Genomic DNA, 25,636 nt, shown 5'->3' on the forward strand with positions numbered 1-25,636 from the left:
TACAAATTGACTGAACACAACTACTCAAATGGACCATAATTTCTAGACAGCAAACTAAAATGTGTTATTAAGATGTCCATGTATACATAACATTATAATTACTAGTTCAGATCATAGTGATTGCTAGACACCGAGCATAAGTTACCAATTACTGAGACATTCACTTCTAGTCCAGCCTAAAAGTACCACTATGATGCATGAAAACCACTTGAACATGACTCCAATTAAGCTCCCACTGGGGATTTTCAGCAATCATTTTTCAGTAGACCCATTGCTGAGGAGCAATTTGATAGATTTCTCACCAAATTTAGGACATCTGTCCAGAAAATGCATGAAAATGATATAGTATTGAGAGCAAGATGTTAACATGGCACAGTTGCCTCAAAAAACAATCTTCTTCCTCTAGCAAAAATCCCCTACCATATATCCTCGCATATAAGTCCAACTGCAAACTGAACAGTCCCAGATCTGCCATAGCATAATGAGCTGGCAGATCTATGTCTGTGCAGTTTGTGAGGAGCAATCGGTAGACAAAACAACACAGACTATGATCTGCAGGTGCATTATGCTACAGCAGAATAGTATCTTTGTTGTTTGCAGGTTGACTCCACTTATAATAAGTAAGTATATATTGTACATTCTTAAAACGTGTCATAATGACCATCCATCCAGGGGAAGTAATGACAACATGATTTTGGATGCATGACTGGCACCATTTTCATTTAGGACCAACTAGGTATCATAAGAAATCTACTGGTGAAAACCCCATGCTGATATAGCAATCAATATGGAGAGGAGTAGAGATAACAATATTATCAAAAGGACTTTCCATTCTCAAGGAGTGGCAATAACAATATTTTCAAGAAGACATTCCATTCTTAAAGAGTGGCAATAACAAGATTTTCAAAATGGATGCTGTGTGGCCATATTGGTCATCAGACCAGCATCATCTTCATTTAGCATCGACTAGACATCATAAGAAGTCATTTAGTGAAACTTCATGCCAATAAGAACATCCATGAAGGAGAGGTAGCAGTAACAAGATTCTTGGAGGCCATATTCAATTTCAGATCAACACCATTTTCGTTTAGGGCCAACTATATATCATAAGAAGCCTTTTAGTGAAATCTAATGATGATATCACCATCCATTCAGGACAAGAAACCATATCAAGATTTTCAAGATGGCAACTGTGATAGCCATTTTGGACATCACATTGGCACCATTTCTGTTTAGGACCAACATGATGTCAGAAGAAGTCTTTCAATAAAAGCCTTTTGTTGATTCAACCACCATTTTAGGAGTAATAGTGATAACAGATTTTAAAATGGCCACTGTGGCAGCCTTATTGTAAGTGTGTGTGAGTGTGTGATTTGGATTTTTACCATAGTATTAACAATTTTGCAGTCATATCACTATGATGTCTGCAGTATGGCATCATGCCGCAGACATGTAGCATGATGTCTCACCCAGTCACATTATCCTGACACCAGGCCGACCAGTCCTAACACTAACCGCTAAATGCTGAACACCCAGCCAGGCAGCTGTTGGTACCATTTTTATAAGCCTCTGGAATGACTTGGCCAGGGTTCAAACCCATGACCTCACATATCCGAGGCAGATATTCTAACCACTATGTCACCAGACTAATTGTATGTCTGAGCAGCAGAGTTTTCATGTAGGACAAACTAGACCATGTGGTTAATGTGTGTGAAAATGTTTGGCAATGCTCCAAGTAGTTTAGGAGAAGGAGAAAGGAGGTTGGGGGGCGAAGAAAGAGAGAGAAGAGTGTGTGCGTATGTGGGGGGGGTGGGTGTTAGTTATTCTTTATTCACAGTTATTATTTCATAAATCATTCACATTACATGAATCCATATACCAAGTTTGATTTCAATTGTATCAGGAATGTGTGGACTGCACTATCATAACAAGCAATGGCTGACAGACAGATAACAGACAACACACGACAGCTGCAAGACAGTACTGTAAGATCCCTTGGACTTATGATCAAATGAACTAAAAAAGGGAAGAATTATATTATATATGGGAGATTTAACGAAGTCAGGCTTTCAAATATTATTTTTGCATATTCAAAAGATTTTATGACACTTTCAGAAATCAGTGTAAATCCCACAATGATGAGTCCAAGAACAGACTGTGACTTACGACTCTGCTTTGAATGCTACACTATTAATATCATGTGCCTCAGAACTAACTAAACTTGAGCATCTAAAATAAACTGATCAGTTTCATACTATCTGCATGAACAAAAATAAGTCACAAAATGCAATTTTAGGAGCTCCACAATACTGTGTTGTATCCACGCTGTGTCCAACACAAAATGTTTAACAAACACCCTTCACTCTGACAATCCTATAACAACAGGTACAAAATAGACACCCACGTCTTGCCATTATCTGACACTGGTGAGACTCAAACATCTATCCCACACAATGAGATCATGGAAACCTAGCTGTATTCGTTTTCCATACATACCTAGGCCATTCAGTTTCTTGTCATGGTGAGCTGTCTTTACTTCTTCATATGGTCTCAAGTTGTCATCCGAATAAAAGTCATCTTCTGACGAACTGTATGTGCGGCTTCCACGTTTTTCCTTTCCATGAGATCGTCTATGTGGCACACTGGCACGGGGCTGTGCTCTTGGTCTGCTATTAGTAGCAGTATCCATTGTTGCCACAGGTTGATATTTCATCTGTGATACCGCATTGGCATTCTGACTCTACAGGATGGCAAGACCACTAAATAAGATCAGCATCTGAAATGGGGAAAAAAAATAAAGAACATGTACAACATTCTTCATGTATAATTATGAGGAAAATATGTCTTTGTAAGAAGTATTTGCACCCTGTCAATTACCTTCTGCATTAGATCTTCAGAACAACCTGTATGGTAAGTGTATGAGTATTTTGTCATCTTTCTTTTCCAAGAACAACACAGGCATGGAAATGACAGCATCTTTAGTATCTTTTGTCAGGGCTCCTCATTACCAGTTGCCTGATTGCCCTATGTAAATGACAGCATCTTTAGCATCTCTTGTCAGGGCTCCTCATTACCAGTTGCCTGATTGCCCTATGCAAATGAAGCTAAGGCTCAGACAACTGAAAGAGCTCGTCCTACTAGACAGAGATTTTTCTTTGTACTTTGAATTTGATAAGGAATACTTAGTGTTCATAATCATAGAGTAATACAAATTGATTATAATTTCTGTATTCTTTATTACTTTAATTTTAATCTTCTTTTGTTAATTTTCTCTTATTGTTAATTGTGTAAAACAAAGATCTTTCTGCTATATTTACAATGATTTCTTGTCATTTATAAACTGAACTTAAAATTTTACATGATTTATAAAGTTACGATGCTTGAAAATCAGTTAAATTCTGCATTAACTGCTGGAACAAGTCAAAGGCAATTCATACTGTGTGCAATAAATTTGGCTTCAGGACTAAAAGAATGCTCTAAAAGTCATAAACCTATTTAAGAATTTCATAAAATAAATAACAAAGCAATATTTTATAAACATCAATGCTAATTTTAACTTGTAATACTAAAGTTCTTAACAGTTATATGACCAGAAAATGATCCTGATTTGCATTTGCTTCCCAAAAAACCCTCCCCAATTAAGCATCATATAAAAAATGTATGTTTGCCCATCAATAATTGGTTAAAATTTAATGACAATAAAATATCTTGATTTATAGTAGATAAAAGTTTTCCCCAATAGAATTTTGAGACAACCATGTTACAGTTTTCTTAACTCTATATCTAAATACATGTGACATTAACTTGATCATGTTTCCATAAATTTTGTAAATACTCTTTTCATTTGGATTTGACCTAAAAGTGGTCTGGGAATTCAATAAGATGGTCAGAAAATTGGAATTGTGAAAAGTCATCATTCAACATGAACCTGTTTGCAAATAGGAAAGGCAACTAGAAGCCATGATGATAAAAGATAACTCACAACTTCAAATATAATCTCTTTGAATACACAATTAAACATGAAACTTTTAACAGCTATTGATATCATTTAAAAACTGTTCACAGAAAAGAAAATTACTAACCATGATTATCTTGATAGTGAATAGTCAAACCATCTCTTTATTTGGCCTGTACATGTAATAGATCAATGTTTTTAATAAAATATAGTTTCAACTAAATGATTTTAACTTGAGCATAATAAATGGTATTTCTTCAATGCAATTTGCAAGCTGTGTATATTATTTGACATGCATCTCCAATGGTTATTATATCTTCTATTGTTTGGTATTCATGGTGACTATACACAGAGCAAATGATTTACTGTCATTTATTAAGGAATGAATGATTTCGATGAATTCAATACTAAAAAGGAACACAAAAAACAATATGGGGAAACCATCCACCACTGACGACACTGATGAGATTATTTGAATGTGAATATCAATTGGGCTCCTGGGCACCATTATCTCAGGCTAAGCTGTCAACTTTATTGTTTTAATTTATCTTTCCAGCCTAACAGGCATGATTAATGAAATTATCTTTTATTTGTCCTACTGTGAACAGCATGCATGCCTTAAAAAACAATTGTTCTAAATGTCCATTACTATTCATCACTGGGCATGTAATTTCCTTGTCAAACTGATTTTAATCACCCATTCTTGCCCAGCTAAGCACCTTCATAACAAGTTTCCAATTTTTTCACTAGTCTGTGGGTCTTTAAATAACTTTTAATCACTTTCATCCCTTTTCACATCCATCTTACTGAAAGGTATACCATATCTGAGCAATGATAAGTCACCCCAAAATTTTACTAACAGCTCTGGGAACATAGATTGACCAGTAACCAGTAGAACTAGCTAACAAAACTACTGTATTGCAACATAAACCCAGATTAAACAGTTAATCATGCTCTACAAAACATCTCATTTCAGATTATTTGTTCAGTAATTGCTCCTCTCTCTCTCTCTATTGTGCAAAATTTATTTTGTTTCACAGTTGGAAACTGATACGATTTTAATTCTGTTTTGGTGTAACAATCGTAAAGACATGATTAATGAATCCTGGAATCCTAATACTGTAAAGGGTGTGGGACCATTGTCACCGAGAGTGGATAACTGTCTGTACACTCTTATATACTATTGTTGTTAAACAAGGTGTACCATACATAGACCCTTCACTGCCAATAAATTGTGTGATGGTAGATCTGGGTCTATTTTGTTTGCTGTTGGAACTGACTTGCAAAAAAGTATATATGGTAGACATTTAAATTCCATTTACATATTTTAAATCAACTGCATATAACTGAACTGATCAAGTATCAGTATACAATATCAATAACTACAAAATTTGTTATTCACTGATGCTTCACTATATTTCTGCACACAAGAAAGAGGCAAAGGTTTGTAATATTGTGAGGCAGAATACAGATAAAAGAATTGAGGAAAACGATGCATTTCATTCAAACATGGTTTTGTGTGTTCTATATAACACAGCTGTAATATGGCTAATTTCTGTGTTACAACAAAAAAGTTTTGTTGCCAAAGCAAATCAGAGCTTAATCTGGTAAAATTTATTTTTCTGTAAATGAATAAAGAAGTTTATTTAAAGTATCCATATGCAATGTTCATTTCAAACATATCAATAGTCTGTCACTGGTTTTGGTATTTAGCTTGTTATTTGTCAAAGACCTCAGCTTTTAAAGAAACCCTGACACATCTAATCTGCATTAAACATTTAATGTTAAAGCTAGTAATTCTTTTTTGTGTATCTCTTCCATGCATTGTGTGTAACTATTGTTCAATCTGACAGAAGCAATAGCTTGTGGATGCTTGCTAAGTCAACTGGCATACACATTCATGCACCAAACAATGTTCTGGCTGAAACAAGTTTATCATACCTATCTAATTAATTTAATTAATTAATGTACCAACCCATCTGACAAAGCATCAAGTGGTTTGTGCCTTAGATTTTTTAATATGGCTTTAACAATTTTCCAGTCATATCACTATGATGTCTATGATGTGTCAGTTGAAAGTGATGTCTAGCACTGGGGCATCATGCCGCAGACATGTAGCATGATGTCCCACCCAGTCATATTATCCTGAAACCAGGCCAACCAGTCCTAACACTAACCTCTTAATGCTGAGCGCCTAGCGAGGAAGCCGTTAATATCATTTTTAGAAGTCTTTGGTATGACTCACCCGGGGTTTGAACCCATGACCTCCCGCATCCGAAGCGGATGCTCTAACCACTAGGCCACCGGAGCGGTCAAGCAAATCATCAAAGTAAAACCCATATTGCAAATGGTGAGTCACTAACTTCACCTCCACATTTCATTACTAACAAATAGCAAGGACTTCACAACATTTTCCAGCTTTCTTTTAGAATTTTGACCTAAATGTTGCCAGTGATTTTGCTTTTTATTCACTACCAGCTCATGTGGTAATTAGGCTTATGTCTGCTTTTTTTTTCTCTTACTAAATGAGTGAAATATAACATGCAATTAAAATATTTTCTTTGCTGACACATTTTGCAGAAACTTTTTGGCGTTTACAAAAAATGGAGACCTTGACAGAAACAAAATTTTCAAGCAAAAAATATGAAAGCTGAAGGAGAATTCTTACCACAAGAATGTTTAACTGGCAAGGTACTGTGGTAAAGATACCAGCAGGATACATACCACAATATGCAGATTACAAACCCATAACAAATACTACTCTGCCCTCAGTTGCATAGCTATACATAACCAGCTAGCTTTTCCAGATTTTACACTGTGCTCATTTATCATCAACATGCTTTTCAATTGTTTCCTTACATTCCGAGACATCAAGGATAATATCTTACACTGCTAAAACTAGCAATGTTATTTTGGAAGGTAGTTCAAATATCTTATCTTCATCTCTTTCTATAAACAGAATAACTGAGGATGCATTACATGGCAAAGAGCATGTATCCTGTGTAACAGGGAAATAATTTTTCTTTTAAATGGTTCTCAAGTGGTGAAAACTGTGGCTTGATTCAGTCTGTCAGTCAACAAAGAGACCATAAATAATATACTCATTTTTTTGCATTTCTCCTAAAGAAATGATGCTGTTGATGAAGTTTTCAAGAAACAAGAATCCCTTAAAGGGACCGACACTATATTGCCACTAAAAAGTTTCCAGGAATTTAAGATAGGATCACCATTTTAACCGCTGAAACCATCCCTGACACTCACATGTGACTAGGTTTATAAATTAGCCACTGTTTCAGCCATAATGGATGTCAGATCAGCACCATTTTCATTTAGGACAACTAAAAATAAAAACCAATTAGAAGACTTTTGATGAAAACCCCACCTTGATATGACCATCCATTTAGGAGAATCAGTAACAAGATTTTCAAGACACAAGTACTTTTTCAACTCCAATAGTAAACATATGGATTTATCATGATATTAGAAATAAAAACAATTTTAAATTTATGAATGATCATGATCAAACCTATCTTTATCAGAATAGACATATCTTTTGATGCAAACTCCTGTGTAGAAAAAACCATGAGGTGTGGCATTTTTTAAAATCTATGTGTTTCAAATGTTTTCGTTTCCATTCCCAGGAGTCAGGTGCCAATTTCAGCAATGAGCTTTCCAAACTCATCTTTATAAGGACTGAAATTTCACCAATAAAACATTGTATTTAACATTTCAGTTACAGCCAAGAAAAAATCTCAAAAGATTCTTTTTTTACTAATATCTTACTTTCATTATCAACCAATCCTGGTCAGCCGAACCCATCTATGCGCTATTTTATGTTCACCCATTTCAAGACTGGTTCTCATTCTTCCATATAATAAGTACCGTTGAGTCCATCAATATTTTTCATTGTGGCAGCTATATCTGAAGTCAGATTAGCACCCTTTTTCAATTTTTCAAGACCAACTAGACAACCCCATGTTGAAATAATGAAAAGTCTTTGAAGATGTTCATTGTGGTAGCCATATTCAAGGTCAGACTGGCACCATTTTCATTCAGGACCAACTAGATATCAACATTAGACACCTGGTGAAAACACCAAATCAATTTTAAAAAATTCCATTTAGAAGGAATAGTAATAACAAGATTTTCAAAATGGTTCTGATGGTAGCCATACTGGATGTCAGACTGGCACCATTTCATTTAGTACAATGTAGACATCGTATGAAGTCTTCTGGTGATAAGACAATGTTGATATGACTTTCAATTTGGGAGGAGTTGTGATCAAATTATAAAGATGGCCACTGTGGCAGTCACACTCAGGTCATCAAGACAGCATCATTTTTTTTTTCAGGACTAACTAAACATCACAAGAAATCTCTTGGTGAAAATCCCATGCTGTTAGGACTTTTCTTTTAGGATGTGTGGCAATAAAAATATTTTAAAGACAGCTGCTGTGGTGGGCATATTAGATGTCAGGTTGACACAACTTTTATGTTAAGAACCAAGCAGACATAAAAAGTCCTTTAGTAAAAAAAAAAAAACCCACATGCTTATATGACCATCTATTCTGGTGGAATACAAAAGCAAGATATTCACGACGGCTATTGTCCTGAACATAATGACATCTGGGTCAATTAGGACCAGCTAGACTCATAAAGAAGTTTTCTGGCAAAATCCCGATGTTCACATGGCTTTCCATTCAGAAGGAGTAGCTATAACAAGATTCTCAAGGTGGCTGCTGTGGCATCCATACTAGATGTCTGCAAAGAACCAGTGTCACTTAGGATCTACAACAACAGTTTTGGAAGTCGTCAGTTGAAAACCAATGTCAATATGACATTCCATTCTGGATTAGCAATACAGTTGAACCTGGTTATGTCGCCGGCCTAGGGGTTTGCCAAAAAGCGTCGAGATAACCAATGATCGAGATAAACGAAAACCAATATGGCGGCAATATATTAACATGTGCTTGAAATTTCTTTATGTACATGATGTGCATTAATAAATGAGAATGTACATGCACGTGTTTTTGGAGGTTTTTTTACACAACAGCACTGCCGCGATTTGTTTAATGAAGCGATCTGCATGCTAAAAAAAAAAACATACATGTATGCTAACAACAAAACAGCAGAGATTTACCAGTATACAATACAAACCACCGTCGATTCTCGATACAAACCTTTATTATATTCTCCAACATTGCAAACACAAAGATCACTCACAAAATCACAAAAAACGTGCGGGGTGTAGTTCGTTTTTACAAAAAGCTAACCAGTGTCAAAATTAAATTCGCGAGTCATTTCACTCTGACACAGCTCTGAAAAGTATCATACACGCGGTTACTATGGTTTCTTTACAAAGTCTATAATGCTTTGTTGCTTTTTGCCTTTAACAGTCTGCTTGAAAACAAATGCTTCAATATTATTTATGCTGTCTAAAACAGTTTCATCTCCTACAAAAGAACCATACCGTCGAATTTTCTGTAGCATTTCTACCACCTCACCAGCTGAGGGAATTGGTTCCAAATCTTCGTCCGCATCTTCTTCATCTTCATCATCACTGCTTCGATGGGGTTGTCGATACAAACAAAGGATCATTTGTGTACTGATTGATTCCAATGCATTGCTTAGTCAAGTTTGTATCTTCCTTTCGTTCTCCCTTTTAATTTATCCAGTCCAAATCCATGATTGTTTGTACAAATTAAATAACCAAAAAGTCTGTCGCCAAAAAAATCGCCAGATGGGACATTTTTGTCACCAATAAGGGAAAAAAATCGCAATTTGCGACATTGGCGAAGCCCAGGACGATCCCAGGCCCTGCACTGGATTGGTACACATGGTAATTACTGAACACTTACCCAATTGTTTTTACAACTAGGAATGAAAATCGTGAAACATGAATATTGACCGCAATAATCGTCCTTCAATATCACACACTGTACTGTTTGTTTGTGTTAAAAAATACTTAGATAAGACGCCCACTAATATAAGACGCACCCTGGGTGAGGGGTACGTAAAACTTTGTATAAGACGCATCTTATATACGCGAAAATACGGTAGTGAGATGGTGAAGTGGCATCAATAACTAACATTTTCAAAAGCCGGCGATTGGTCATGGGGATCGAGATAACCGACGTTAAGTGGCAAATTTGGCCCTCTTTTGTGCTCGAGATATTAGGGTTCGGCGACATAAAAGAATCTACATAACCGATGAGAAAATGCTAAGACAAAGAGAGAATTTGGCGGTTCCACTTCAAAAACGTCGACTTAATAGGGTTGGCGAGTTAACCGAGGTCGAGATAAGTGGGTTCAACTGTAACAAGATTTTCAAGAGATCTGATGTGGACGCCACATTAGATGTCTCAGCAGCACCATTTTCATTTAGGACCAACAACACCTCAGACTGAATGTGAGTGTACGGGTAAAGTTTCATGGCAATCATCCAAGCTGTTTAGGAGGAATAGCGATAAATACATGTGGTCAATTAATGTTAGACAACAGACAAAGGACAAGACACATCACAAGTTCTTCATAATTGACCTGCAGATTTGGGCCTGTACAGTTTGTAAAGATTAATCAGTAAAATCAAAAACACAGACCCTGATCTACAGGTGCATTATGCCAGGGTAGATCAGGATTTATGCTGTTTGCAGTTTGACTGATAGTGAGTATATATGGTAAATCTGACACACTTGATAGTAAAGGTTCATTTTTTGATGACCTTGAAAATCTGACATTTGATGGTAAAGGTTCATTTTCTGATGACCATGAAAATCTGAAACACTTGACAGTAAAAATTCATTTTTTGATGACCTTGAAAATCAGACAAACTTGATGATACAGGTTCATTTTCTGATGACCTTGAAAATGTGACACTTAATGATAATGGTTCATTTTCTGATGACCTTGAAAATCACACTTGATGATAAAGGTTCATTTTCTGATGACCTTTAGAATTCTTTACTTTGTTTATTATCAGATAAAGTATTGCATGAAAGTCAGATTTATCATTAGATACAATATGTTCCAAATTATATTTGTCACTTTCTTAATGTGAAAAGTTAATTTTATTTGAGAATCAAAATGTCTACAGAATATGATTTTGTATAGGTATCTGTCATGTCTCAATTTTAATCAAATAGGTATCCACACTATTTTAGATTATTTGATTGTCATAAACATACATACAGTATCATAGATGTCCTGACAGTTGAAACTAGGAATTTTAATTTCTCTTGCATTTCCCAGCACACAAAAAATAACCATACAGATCAATACTCTTGCTGTAAAAACATCTCACTTGTTAATAATGGCAGATACAAATCAATTTTATGGAATCAATATTCACAAAAACTGCCCCCTTGAGGACTTCATAATTATTTACAATACAGTAAAGAGAGCTCTTTACAACAATCTAGCATACAGCCTGTTCATAAATATGTCACTTTCGATGTTATCACCTTTATATATTGGTGGGGATTTTTGAAGAAAGATCATAAAATCTTCATGGCATACTTGCGTCTTTTCACAGAGCTTAATTCCAAATCATATACTATTGGAATATGCAAATTTATCTGCGGTTTAAAAAATAGACAAATGATTCTCCTAATTTAGGCATATCAATACTAACTGAACATTATTATCATTCATATATATATATATATATATATATATATATATATATATATATATATATATATATATATATATATACACACACACACACACACACAAAGCTTAATACTCATGAAGATGATCTAGTTGAAATACAACAATATATCCCAAAAAACACTTCTAAATTGGTGACAAATAAATAGAGACTATCAGAAATATCGTGTATTAATACTACTGTTAAAATAAACAGACAAAAACTGAAGACAAACAGATCTTAGCAAAATCAGTATCCCCCAGAAGTTGCTTCTTCAGATGAATTTGATTAAAATTTGTATACATACTCACAGGCTGGGTTAGAAATGGATTATTTCAGCAGGTAACCTGAGGACAGCATCAATTGATGGTTGCGGCCATTCTAGCTAAGATTTACAAACATGCTGGGAGTCTGCTGCATGAAAGCATTCTCTTACGATTTATGGACACTTTTCCTTTCAACAAGTGAGGAAATATTTTTCATTTCTTGTCAATGACATTCTCATGTAGCTCTGTCATTGATTTAATGCAGTTTGTGTCCTGGTCGAATCTGCACTTCCGAACTGTCCTGATTGCTGGCCATCGAATTAATTCAGCTTATTCTGTTAAGCTGAGGCAACTCTGCCAAGAATGGGACAAATTTGTATCTATTGATGACAGCAGCAGGTTCAGTGATGGAAAGCAGCAGCATTCAATGGAATGTCTTTTGTGCCACTGGTTGTAGTATAACAAATTTCATTACTCTGTTCCCGTTGCACTTATTAGAGTCCGTTTTTCTTCACTGCTATTCAGACTTAAATAAAAAGCATCTTCACCAATGGTTGGCGAATAATGACATTATGGATGCAGATTGTTCTGGTTTTGTTGGTTGGCCTTCAGACGGAAATGATAGTTTGAGAGTAAAATGGCATTTAATGGAGCATGAGAAAATAGCATTAATAACATTAGTGCAAGGAAAGATGCTGGGATCAATTATTCATTCAATCAAGGCAGGTCATTTCTGGCCTGCAACAAACAAAACTCTGAAAGATGATGACCTGCAGTGAGCCTGTGATGACGAACACAATAAGCCAATTTCTCCACTTAAACATCAGCTTGTGCTGTTATTTGTTCATATTTCACTGACCATACTTTATTTGAATTTTGGAAAGAAGTTAATAAATGTAACAAACATGAACATGTCATATTATTGTTACTTTGTCAGGAGCAATAAAAAGGGGTTGGACTGTCAATCAGGAACTAAATGACGACATAAAAGGTTGATAATCAAGTTCAGCCAGTATATCTAGCTTTATATCAATGTGGCCTAAATCCAATAAATTAAAGGATTTGTGCTGGATTGGATGACCAGGATGTACGATGGATAGCCATTAGGACAGAAAGTCAGATGGATGAAAGGATAGCCAGATATCCCCAATTCAATGCCCCCCCCCTTCTAAAAAGTCATTTTGAATAGAACTCCCCACCCCCTTGCAGGAGCTACATTAACCCAAGACAAAATTCTTTATTTACAATAAGGATTACAGTATATACTTCCTTACAAGTCGAATCTAGTTGCATACAACATATACCCTCATCTGCCAGTGCATAATGTTCCTGCAAATTTGGATTTATGTTGTTTGTTCCACTAACCACTCCAAACAAACTTTACAAACCCAGATCTGCTGGTGCATTATGTGACAGATATGGGTCTACGTAGTCTGCAGTTGGATACAACTTAAAAGTTAGTATATGCAGTAACAGAAACAACAGTGTCACATCTAAAAAATGATATTAACAACAAACTAGGGTATTCCATTCAATTTTCATGTATGAAAAATCCAATTCTTTTAATGCTGAAAACAATGAATTTCATTCAAACATATGTTACTTTCCAATACAAGTCCCAAATAAACAAGCCAGCAGTATATCTATGAATCGGATTATCCAAATGACATTAATTTCCTATTTGCATTAACTGCGAGACGACTAATATAACAATTTAAGACTTCACAATGCAATTAAAATGGATGAATTTCTTCAATTACTATCCAAGCAAACAAAGTGGGCAAAGTAATTCAAAAATGAATTTCCAATTCAGGAGGAATTCACAATGTATTTCTAAAAGCAATCATCTCCTGAAGAGATTATGAAAAATAAATGTCAGCTCAAAATTCCCTTGAGCAAAATAACCATCAATTCATCATAAGTATTCAAACTCAAATCCATTTGTATGATTGGTGTGGTATATCCAGAACCAATTAATCTAGCTTTTTCATGGCAGAGGGATTTATGGGAATTAAAGACAGATTCTCCAGCTTCCACCACGACTATCTCCCAATAACTTTCTTAAACCCAATCTAATATATGAAGAATTCTTTTACATTTTTCTAAAGTAGGGAAATCCACCAGCATACTGACCTTTCACATGAAAGTTCTTTCAGTGAAGTTCTAAGTATGCACATATTTAAATACAGGAACCAATACAGCCACATGATCAGATGTACTGCATCAAAATGAATATACTGCAGAACACATTAAGTGATGACCTGAAATATACTTACTGGAGAAAGGTAGTCAAACCTTTGTACAGTGGTTGCTTTAAGGACTTGCCAAAAATGGTATATAGCAGTGGTTCTCAAATACTAATTTTGCCAACTAACTGGACATTGTGGTGGGACAAGGCAAACCACTTAATGATTGCTGAGGTTGTCAGCGAACCACTTAATGATCTTTCTTTCTTGTTGTTGCCATTAGCTAATTACTGTAAAAACACTTTGCATAAAAGCTCAATGTATCAAAGAACTTAATAATTATTATTTTGTATCTACAAATAAAAACACACAACTCATATTTTAATATCAGAGTGGTCTTTCATTTCTGATGTGATGGGTAAACCTGTTTGGGTTTTTTCCCCGCGAAGTTCAGGTTGTCGACTGCTACGCAACCTTTCCTTGGACCATCTGCATGAAGCTCACATACCACTAGTTCTACATACCAGTTTGAGAACCTCTGGTCTACAAACCATTTATATATGGATGTAGCATCACCTATTAGAAGGTCATCTACCAAAACACACAGGATGAAAGGAAAGTAAGAATCATCAAGAGGAAGCTGAAGCAATATCCAGAACTCCAAGTAAAGGTAACAGACTGTGTGTGTGTGTGTGTGTGTGTGTGCATGTGCATCTGTGTACACGTACATATGTGCATGCATGTGTGTGTTGATTAATGTACTTCAAACAGTAAAACAACTTCTCATCCTTCAAGACAAAAAAAATGGATAGATTTATGCCAATCTGACTATGAAAGAAACAAACATACATTTGGGACACTCATTGGTAACGGCTGACTACAGTGAGCTGGTGGTCACAGTCTACTTAACATTTTAAGAAAAAAGTAATGGGACCAAGTGAATCTGATATGTATCAGCAGGTGACCATTTTAAGTCACATGGCCTCAAACGGGTTTGACTGTTCATTCTAAACCATTACTAAAGGTGATAAAAAAAACTCCCTTTTTAAATAGTCCATATATTCATCACACTGTAAAGACCTGACTGGTTGCAAATTAACATCTGGTTTTGTCTGGTATGGGGGTGGGTGGGCACAACAACACATGATGGGTATGTTGCACTGAGACAAGCTGAGAAAATTGCCTTGGTCAAGAACAATCCTTAGAGACTTTTCTGGGGAGATTACTCATCTCAAACTTATTATCTTTACCTGATTTTGATGATATCACACATGAAGAATACTATCCAAAATAATTAAAATTTTCTCTTAAAAGTCATCATTCTGTTTGTTTTGTTTGCAATAGAGTCCAATTAAATTAAAATTCATTTTCAGATCAATACCTCTGTAAAGGAGAAGGAATATACATTATTTATTTTACCAACAAAAAATGCAAAAATTAATTTTAGTTTTTAAATAGATTAAATTTATGAATGCAGGAGAAATGAACAAGAAAAATCTCTTGTACCATAACATTTCAAACACGTCAAGTGACATATTAATAAAAAGATCTATTAGATAACACAGCTGAGAAGGTTAAGAAATTAATTTAATTTTAAATCTTTTCAAATTCACTAAACTGGCCAAATAATTTTATGACTGTAGCAATGTCTTTAACATCTTTCTGCTTAAAAGCTACATCAATATTCTCCTTAATTTGTGTTGTACAAGGTCATTTTTTTAAAACATCTTTTAAATCTTAATCTCTTATCCATGACAGCCTTAAAACTCAGGAATAATAACTGGCCAGATATATCTCTGAAATTTGTAAAACTTAATCTCAAGAAGTTTTGAACCAATTCCGAAGATATTTGTACTGTTGTTCCATTAACATGTCCTTGTTATTTTGGCATTATTTTTTCCCCAGATTTCATTGCCACTTAAAGGTGTTTATGCTATGATTCTCAGTATCAGATATGGTTTAAATCTGACATTTTGGGGGAGTAATTTCAAAAGCTTTTTTTCGACTTTTCATAATGGCTCCCATAATGGATGATCGAATTGAATGTACATAATCTCAAAAGCCTTCTTGCCACAAAGCTTTTCATCAAATTTTATCAAATTATTTCAGCTGTTTTTGAGCAAAAATTATTGAATGGGGAGGGGGGTATATAGCATGCCTGCTAGATCACAAAGTGGTGCATATATTTGTTTATTTAATGTACATGTGTTTGCCATTATGTTTACATGTATGATTGTGCACTAATTATATATGACAATGCCAAGGTTAACAGCTACATTTGGTTTGAAAGTATATTAAATATTTCATTAAAAACTGATTTTAACTTGCATTTTTTTTCTTATAGACTTTTATGTCTAAATAACTCCCTCACAACTGCACCAACACACAATGGGACAAAAATTAACTTTTAAATCGCAAAAACATTCCAACAATGCCTGAAAGGTTGGAAGGTAATGGGATGCAGCCATATTGGATGTCAAATACATATAAACTGAAGGCCTTAATGTCAGGATGTCTCAGTCAAACTTGGTAAATTTTAGTCTGTTGAACAGTTTTTGAAAATTTATATAAATGTTTCTCTTTTTAGCAGCGATGGGCAGACTGAATAGTGGGTCAGCATCATGGTGTTTGTTTTTGTAATAATATTATTATATGTTTTTTTAATCTTATAGGTGTTGTCTAATGTTGTAAAGTGCTTAGAGCTTCTAAAGATTAGGTGCTATACAAAGTCCTCATTATTATTATTATTATGTACACATTTTAGTGGCCTTTATGCCAGGGTTCTGCCAGAAAATGTACCTTTTAAAGGCCTTTATGACTGGGTGCTGCTTGAAAATGTTGTATCTTTTACAGGCCTTTATACAATGGTACTGCATGAAAATGTGTACGTTTCAAAGGCCATTATGCATTGGTCTTGGAGAAAATAAGTTATATTTCAAAGGCTTCAATGTTGCCTGAAAATGTTTGCATTTCAAAGGCCTTTATTGCAATGGTACTGACTGCAAATTGTGTAAATTAAATCCCTTATGCAGGCTGGAAGCAAGACCACATTACAAGTAATTTGGCCTTACAACAAGCTGATTTAAAAATTAGCAGCATGCAAAAAAAATACCAGCTATACAGTATTGCATCATAAAATCCAAGTTCTAACAAACAATTGATTCAATAGCATCAAATGTAAACACTTCATTAACCTGTTGAGAGAGGCATAGAAAAAACATAAACATTTCAAATGGTGATCCAACCCTAATTAGTAGCAATAACTTCAACTTTCAGCCTCTTTGAATCACAGTTTGAGGGAGGTAAAGTGAGATATGCCAACACTTATTTTGTTCAAAACTTGCAAAACTTCTGACTGAGACAGACTGATAATAAACAGATGTATGAGGTATTAAATAGATATCTTGTGATCTCTCACACTGAATCACATTACATCTATAGCTTTATCTTGTTTCAAGCATGGTTAGGCTTGTGAAATTAAGCAGGTTTTGAATAAATAATGAGTTACATTTAGAAACACAAAAATAGTTTGTTTCTCCCCCTATGCCAGTTTAAATGACTCTGAACTTCAATTAATCTATGACAAGTGAATGTTTTGCCACAAAGACAAACAGTTGAAAAATATTAAGCCATTATATATCATGAATGTGCCATCTTGTATTCAAATGTAAATTGTGTCAATCTACCATAATAATTTTATGTCCAGAACATTTCTCTGAGAACCTAATTAAGTGCCCATGGTGTGCTGATATCTGACTTGCAGAGGTATCCATTGTATTGTTGCAATGATTTAAATGCTGAAATCCTTTGTATTATTGTGTTAATTGCATCTCTGGTATCAAATAAATAATGTGGAATAAAGAAAAGTTAAAAGGCATGCAAATCCTAACTGCATACAATCTAGCAGACTTGTCGTACATTTATTTCAGGTGAACTTTTTTCAGTCGATCAATGAAACAGTTATAAAGAAGCACTCTAGTGAAAATAACACTCAACGATATAGGAATAATAAAATTTTCAAGATGGCAATCAAAGTGGCTTTAGTGGAGTTCCATTTTCATTTAGGACCAACTAGAAGTCTTTTGTTGAAAACATAATGCTGATATGACCACATTTATTATACAGGATTTCTAGGCTGTCAAAGAAGAAAACTGTAATTATTAATTTGTTATCCATAAAATCTGATGCATTTCTTTGCATTCATATTAATGAAGAAACCAAAGCTATTATACTAACCCCTGAGCATTTCTACCAGTTTAAAAATTTAAATTTAAATTTTAAAAATCAAATTTCACTGATCCATCTTATAAGTACAGACCAAAATTAGTCCAAACCTTTTCCGATATGCAAACAGGTTTAATGAAGACTGCAGGATGGAAATTAAATATAGCAACTGTCTTCCTTTAATACATTTTGCAGAAGTGTTTTAAGGCACTTCATTACAACAGTGGTTATTATGTGCCTATAAAAACTTAATTAAAAAAATGTAAAAATTAATTTAAAAAGGTTTATCATGCACAAAGGCAGTGACTTTTTCTGCTCACAACCAGTCATATAATCACCAAGGACAAAAAAATGACACTTTAAAGGGAACAAAATTAGAATGAAGCAGTCCACTGGCACCAGCCATTCCGAGGTGGACTATCTTCCATAAAATCTGCAAGATGTCTTGGACAAAGATCCTATCAACCAAGGAATATGATTCCCAACCATTTACTCAACTGCACTTTTATTGCGGAAGTTAATGACAAAGAGACCCCTAAGATATTAAAAGACTGACCCTACAGATAATACAGTCTTGGAAAATTGCACTAATCTCTCCCAGTTGTAACTGTGCCCACAGACAGGTCAAAAGGACACTGGTCCCATATGAGCTACTGCAAAATTAACCATATTTCACTCCATGAATCATTTCCGTTCTGCCACTCAACTCTCGAAAACTGTCATACTTAAGGGCAAAAACTGAGCAAGGCAATGATATTGAATGATAACTATTTAGCCAACAAATATTGATTTTCTTTGAGTACTATTTTGAGCTGTGTTTCCAGATTAATGTATTGATAGGGATTATGACTGGAGAGTATCTGTTCCTAAAAAAATCTTCATAAAATGCTCTTCACATTTACAAACATTACATATGGCATGTAATAAAAGATACTCAACACATTACCTCAGATGTAATAAAACACTCAGCAGATTAGATCAAATGTAATAAAAGACACTCAACATAACAGATCAAATGTAATAAAATACTCAATACATCATGTAATAAAACACATTAAATGTCACATGATAAAATACTACACATGACAAAAGATTTACTTCATGAAACTACTTCCAGGCTCAAATAAGCAATCATAGGCTAAAGTTTTGCATAAAATTTTCAGTGATTCTTATTCTACTGCTGACCGAGGACCAAAGTTACAAATTTAAATTCCAATCTTCAAACATTACAACTGCAATGTTTTAAGCAATCTGACATACTGTATTTAAAACCGCAGGAATAAAATTTAGAAATAGTACTAATCCATTCTGCTAAAATTGCTATATAATATTGAAACAGTTCTTAAATTTGTCATAAGTACTTCAATATGCACTGTTTGTAAAATGTTTAAACAGTATATATATTTAAAAAAAACTCATTAAAACACTGTTCATGGATGATGCCAGGAGTATACTGCCTGACAGTGAACATGATGTATATTATACATGCAATTGTACTATTCATTACATCAGAGAATAGAAGCCATTACATGGCCAGTCTTATAGAAGAAATGGTCTTGTATTGACCTAACACATATTGAGGTGTGCTATGTGTACAGAGTTAAACATCACATCAACACAAGCCTGGCTATATAATGCCAAATTGCAACAAACTAAACTGATGATAATAAAGTTGTTGTTGTTGTTGTTGTAGGGTTTAACGCCATTTTTCAGCACACGATAAGCTATACATGGCGGCCAGTGTTAATGGTGGAGGAAGAACCTGGGAAATCCCCAGAAAGAACCACCAACCCTTGAGAAGCTACTGGCAAACTTTCTCATGTACCCACATTGGCCGATTCCAAGACTTGAACCCACGCAGACAGAGGTGAGATGGCAGTGATCCGATATGGAAAGCGCTTTAAACCACTCTGCCACTTGGGGCCCCTGATAATAAAGTAATGTTTGGTTTGATCTCCTGGGTTTAATGCCATTTATCATAACATGAAAAGCTATATATTGTGGCCAGTATTTTTGATGGAGGAAGGACATGGGTAAAATGACTAGGAATTTCCAACTGTGGCAGGTTACTCCAAAGTTTCTTTCAGACCTGACTCTATCCTTAAACTATAGAATTTAACATTTTTCCCCATTACTAGAAACATAATACATGTACCATCTGTGTGTGTGTGTGTGTGTGTCTGTCTGTGTGTCTGTGTCTGTGTGTGTGTGTCCAGATTTAGACTTTCATAATCAGAACTGTCTAACAGAGAATCAGTCATGTGTGGACTTGTATTCTCCTAATTACATTCCAGTCTCTTGATGAATCCTGCTGGGAATGTTTGAGATTCACTCTTATCTCAAAGAGTGAAGACTGATGACTTTTAAAGTGTATTCCTTGATTTTATCCTTCACACTAATTTTTTGCTGGTAGTAGACTAAAGCCAAAACAGCTGGTAAACTAGGGCTAACTTATCAAAATCTTATCATTCTTTCTGGCAGTTTGTATAGCTAAAACATTCCCAAACCCACCAATTTATGTCCATCAATCACATCAGATAAGGACTATGAATGGTCTAAGCAGATTGGGGATCTTGTTTTAAGTGTGCTTTCTGATAACTTTTGTTTCTTGTACAACAACATTGTGCATGTTGTACAAAGTAACTAAATTGCTTGGAATTGTTGTTATTAATTACAGTTTGTCTCACAGCATGAATAAAAACTCCAGCTTTTAACTGATATTACATTCTGATTTTCTGTCTAAAATTTCTGACCACTCCACCATGATGGTATGCATTTTCTTGCACTACTGTTTGTTGAATGTATACCTCCATGTATAGTTTATTACATAGTGAAGTATGGGGACATGGAAATCATCACCCATAAAACAGCAAAATGAATCTTTAAAAATGTATCAAAATGTCACAGGATAAAGATAGTTGATTTCCGTATCAAACAGACAAAGAAAAGGGCATATTGGTGAGTGATTACAATGGTTTTCTGCAACAGTAGGCCTGTGTGGATGATTTAAATCAGGTTACAAAGTCAGCCATTTCCCAAAACATAAATGTCTAAATATGTATTAAAAAAATGAATAGTTTAAAAGTGTGTGTGTGTGCGTGCATGTGTGTGTGTAATTTGATTTTTAAGATAGCTTTAACAATTTTCCACTCATATTGCTACGATATCTGCAGTGAAGCAATTTATACAGATGCCTAGCATGGGGTATCATGCCACAGACATGTAGCACCATGTTCCACCCAGTCACATTATCGTGACACCAGGCTGACCAGTCCTAACACTAACCTCTTAATACTGAATGCCTAGTGAGGCAGCTGCAAGTACCATTTTAAGTCTTTGGTATGGCTCAGCTGGGATTCCAACTCGCGACCTCCTGCATCCAAGGCAGACACTCTAACCAATAGGCCACCGAAGAGAGCCTTTAAAAACGTGAGAAACTTCCTTGATAAAGAATGATTTGGTCTCAATCCAGAATGATTTATAGATAGGCAAATGAAAACGAATGTACTGCATTACATCCATTACAAATGTGCCTTACAAAACAATGGTTTTACTATCAAAATAATGTTGTTACAATCAATGGAGCTATTTGATATTCTGATGCAGTACACTATACAAATTACAGATTCTACAGTAATAAATAAATGATGTTTATATTTCAAATGTTTTGATTTGATCAGTATGACAGTAAAACCTGTTTTGAGACTGCCCCTTCTACCAAACCAAAAACAGTCTCTCAAGACAGGTTGCCTCTCATAGCAGGTTTGTACAAAAAAACATTTCCAAGGTCCAGTTTCAGAACAATTTAAAGAAAAATAACCACAATCACTGTACATATATTCTATTTTTTATTAATAGTTCTTGCTAAAATATTGTATGCAGTCATCTAAAAGCAAAATTATATAGAAACAAAGATCATTAAACATGTAATCATATTTACATTTGAAGATCACATACACCAGCATATGAAATCATTTGATTTACTCCTTTTCCTTAATAGCAACCTAAATTTGTTTTACCGACATTTAAAGTGCTTTTTTGCAAATGGCCTGCTTTATCATTTCTTTCAGTTACAATAATTATTTTCCCCATCCTTAAAATTTGTCTCTTTTTAGTTAGAGGTTCATGCATTGTTATTACAGTTCTAGGTGGTAACATTATTAGTGTTCAGTTGTAATAGCAAACGTAAAGACGGTTTTTACTGGTCTTTGGGAAAATATGAAAAATCTATACATGTGTATTGCATATCTAACAATTAATGAAATAAACGGAAACAATCATCTCATCCAGATATAGAACCCTTTACTCAGAGACAAAAGTGAATGGCTTCATTCAAAGAAGATATACAGGGATTAAGTCAATAAACCAAGTGTGTAACCTAGTTGCACCAACTTGAATAGATGACAGCTTTGATTGGGATGTAATCACTTGGGGAAAAAAACAAAAAACATCACAAGTCTTGAACACTATCAATCAGATCTCGCAAATGATTTTCTCTTGCAGGCTTAATCGACAGTGACCTTATTCTCCCCCAGGCAATATGGAATAACTCTAAAGACAAATAATATACGTGACCACTACATCAATTTCGCCACTACAACTGGCAATTAGTGACATGTACGTTAGCCTGGTTTACGGACTGTAGCATCTATCACCGGTTGCCACAATCATTTTTTCTGTTTGTTTTTTATCAGAACAATCGTTACTAATCAAGCAGTTGTTGTAACAAGTAATTACATATAGGTCAGTGGTGTCTATGTTCTCGCGAAATGGTCATTCATAGGGATGCTGGGTCCTACTCATACATATGATCTATGTTATGGCCAGGAAGCAGGCAAAGTGCGGAAATAATTAGTCTGGCTCCCTGGTTTGCATGCTCTGTGTTGCTCTCCCCTATATTAATAGTGGAGAACAACACAAGGAGCATACAAAACTGGGAACCGGACAAGGGAATAATCTACATGTACTTTAGTCTGGTTTACAACAGAAACTATAAAACCCTAAAAGCATACTTTAAAAAAATTTTGATATCGGTAGCCAGCCATTTTCTTTTTTAGAATGGTATAGGGCAGTCATTGTGACAGGGATTAAATAAAGATTGGTGGATAATATCCTCGTTTTTGCGATGCTGTCATTCATATAATAAAATCGATCCATGCATTACAATTGAGGTCGCTCATAATAGTTTTTACTGTATGAATAATGGTATGGGGCGGTCGTTGTGACAGGGATTAAATAAAGATTTGGTAGTTAACATCCTCATTTTTGCGATGCAGTCGTTCACAGCAGTGCAAAATGCATATTTTGCCAAGATATCACAGTCACTGTTTGCATTCAGCAGGTGGTCGCTCATGACAGCATTTATATAATAAAATTGACCCATGCATTACAATTAAGGTCACTCATAATAGTTTTTACTGTATGAATAAAAAAACAATGCAAAACAACGCATTTGTTTAAAGAACCAAATGATAATTTTGAATGAATGGATGATATGCACTACAAATTTCTACTTTAATGATTTGATTCTGAATCCCTCCAGGCATCATGTAGGCTACTGGTTTTGTCCTTTCTTAACCTTACTACATCTTTCCTGTAGTAGTCAAAAACTCATTAATTCCTTTCTAATACTTGGTCATTAATGGTGCAGTATATTTGGAAAATGTAGCCAAGATTATCCTAATCACCATTAGCTGCTTGAGTGTGACAAATGCATTCTGTCAGCTTTCTAATTGGCAAGCTTGCAAGGCTATTAAAACAATAATTCTACAAAACAGTCTTGTTATCTTGGTGTGGATTGATGGAGTATGGCTAGTTCCAGATCCTTGCCAGTAGAAAGGGATCAGCAGTTTTATCAGGCTCATAAATCACCTTTGGGGTATCCTAGATTGTTGTGGGGTCACATGGGCAGTCTGGCATTTAACAACTTGGTCATCAGTACAGTTCATCACCATTTAACATACAAAGCTATATGGTCAGAGATCATATTTAGATGCAGGAAGCAGTGTACTGTCCACTATGTCCATAAATCAGTCTCTCCTTGCATCATTGGACATTCACATCTATTTGCCCATCTGTGTATCCACCCTCCCTATATTTCAAAATAAAAATTGACCATTCCCCTCACACCACCCCACCCTGCTGGTTCCGGGATGTAAAACATGTGGTAATAATAAAAATCTATGTAATTAAGGGATTTTACTCTTTACTGGCCTTTATATTTATTCTGTGTGCCTTTTGTGAGGACATCTAAATTTTGATTGCCACCATGGCCAGGATTGTGCTGATGTGTTATCAAAGTGCCATGCACACCAATTAAAATAAATTTACATATTACCACACACTAGAATGATGATCTATTGCCATATTATCTAATAGTCCATGAGACACCATGCAACAAGGCAATACACCAGTTTCCACCCAACACTTGGCATCACCTAGCTACAAGGCAATACACCAGTTTACACCTGACACAGGGAATCACCTAGCAACAAGGCAATATGCCAGTTTACACCTGACACAGGGAATCACCTAGCAACAAGGCCATATGCTCATTTACAACTGACACTGGGAATCACCTAGCTACAGAGCAATACACCAGTTTACACTTGACAATGGGAATCACCTAGCAAAAAGGCAATATGCCAGTTTACACCTAACAATGGGAATCACCCAGCTAAAAGGCAATACGCCAGTTTACACCTGACACTGGGAATCACCTAGCTATAAGGCAATATGCCAGTTTACACCTGACACAGGGAATCACCTAGCAACAAGGCATTATGCCAGTTTACACCTGACACAGATAATCACCTAGCAACAAGGCATTATGCCAGTTTACACCTGACACAGAGAATCACCTAGCAATAAGGCAATATGCCAGTTTACACCTGACACTGGGAATCACCTAACAACCGGGCAATACAGCAGTTTACACCTACAATGGGAATCACCAAGCTACAAGTGAATACACCAGCTCAACCTGACACTGGGAATATCAGCATCTTGTGTAAACAAAGCATCACATCACTTGTAGACTCACAGGTTGAATTCATTCAGCTCCATTTTGGCATGACATCATTTCAGGTATTGTATTCTAATGTCAGTGGCTTGCTCATCATATCTTTCCAAGTGTTATGAATTCTGGTAAGCCACCATCTTTATTGTGGGGTAACATTAAATAGTATTCCACAGATGGATGTTACCAAGTGTTATGAATTCTGGTAAGCCACATCTATACTGTGCGGTAACATTAAGTAGTATTCCAAAGATGGACATTACCAAGTGTTATGAATTGTAAGCCACATCTATACTGTGGGGTAACATTAAGCAGTATTCCACAGATGGACATTACCAAG

General features: G+C 35.2%; 1 protein-coding gene across 9 annotated transcripts in view; it reads right to left on the minus strand.

Annotated features, from left to right (window-relative positions):
* The window catches only part of LOC149796957 (teneurin-m-like), a 432,723-nt gene that overhangs the window by 173,190 nt on the left and 233,897 nt on the right, over nt 1-25,636 (minus strand). For all 9 annotated transcript variants that reach the window (XM_089961631.1, XM_089961633.1, XM_089961632.1 and 6 more), the window contains one exon: nt 2,497-2,776. In XM_089961631.1, the coding sequence (XP_089817757.1) occupies nt 2,497-2,713 (217 nt within the window). In that variant the 5' untranslated portion in view covers nt 2,714-2,776. The remainder of the gene's footprint in view (nt 1-2,496; nt 2,777-25,636) is intronic.

This window comes from Sinohyriopsis cumingii, chromosome 6, assembly GCF_028554795.1.
Source record: "Sinohyriopsis cumingii isolate HCF-2022 chromosome 6, ASM2855479v2, whole genome shotgun sequence".
NCBI lineage: Eukaryota > Metazoa > Mollusca > Bivalvia > Unionida > Unionidae > Sinohyriopsis > Sinohyriopsis cumingii.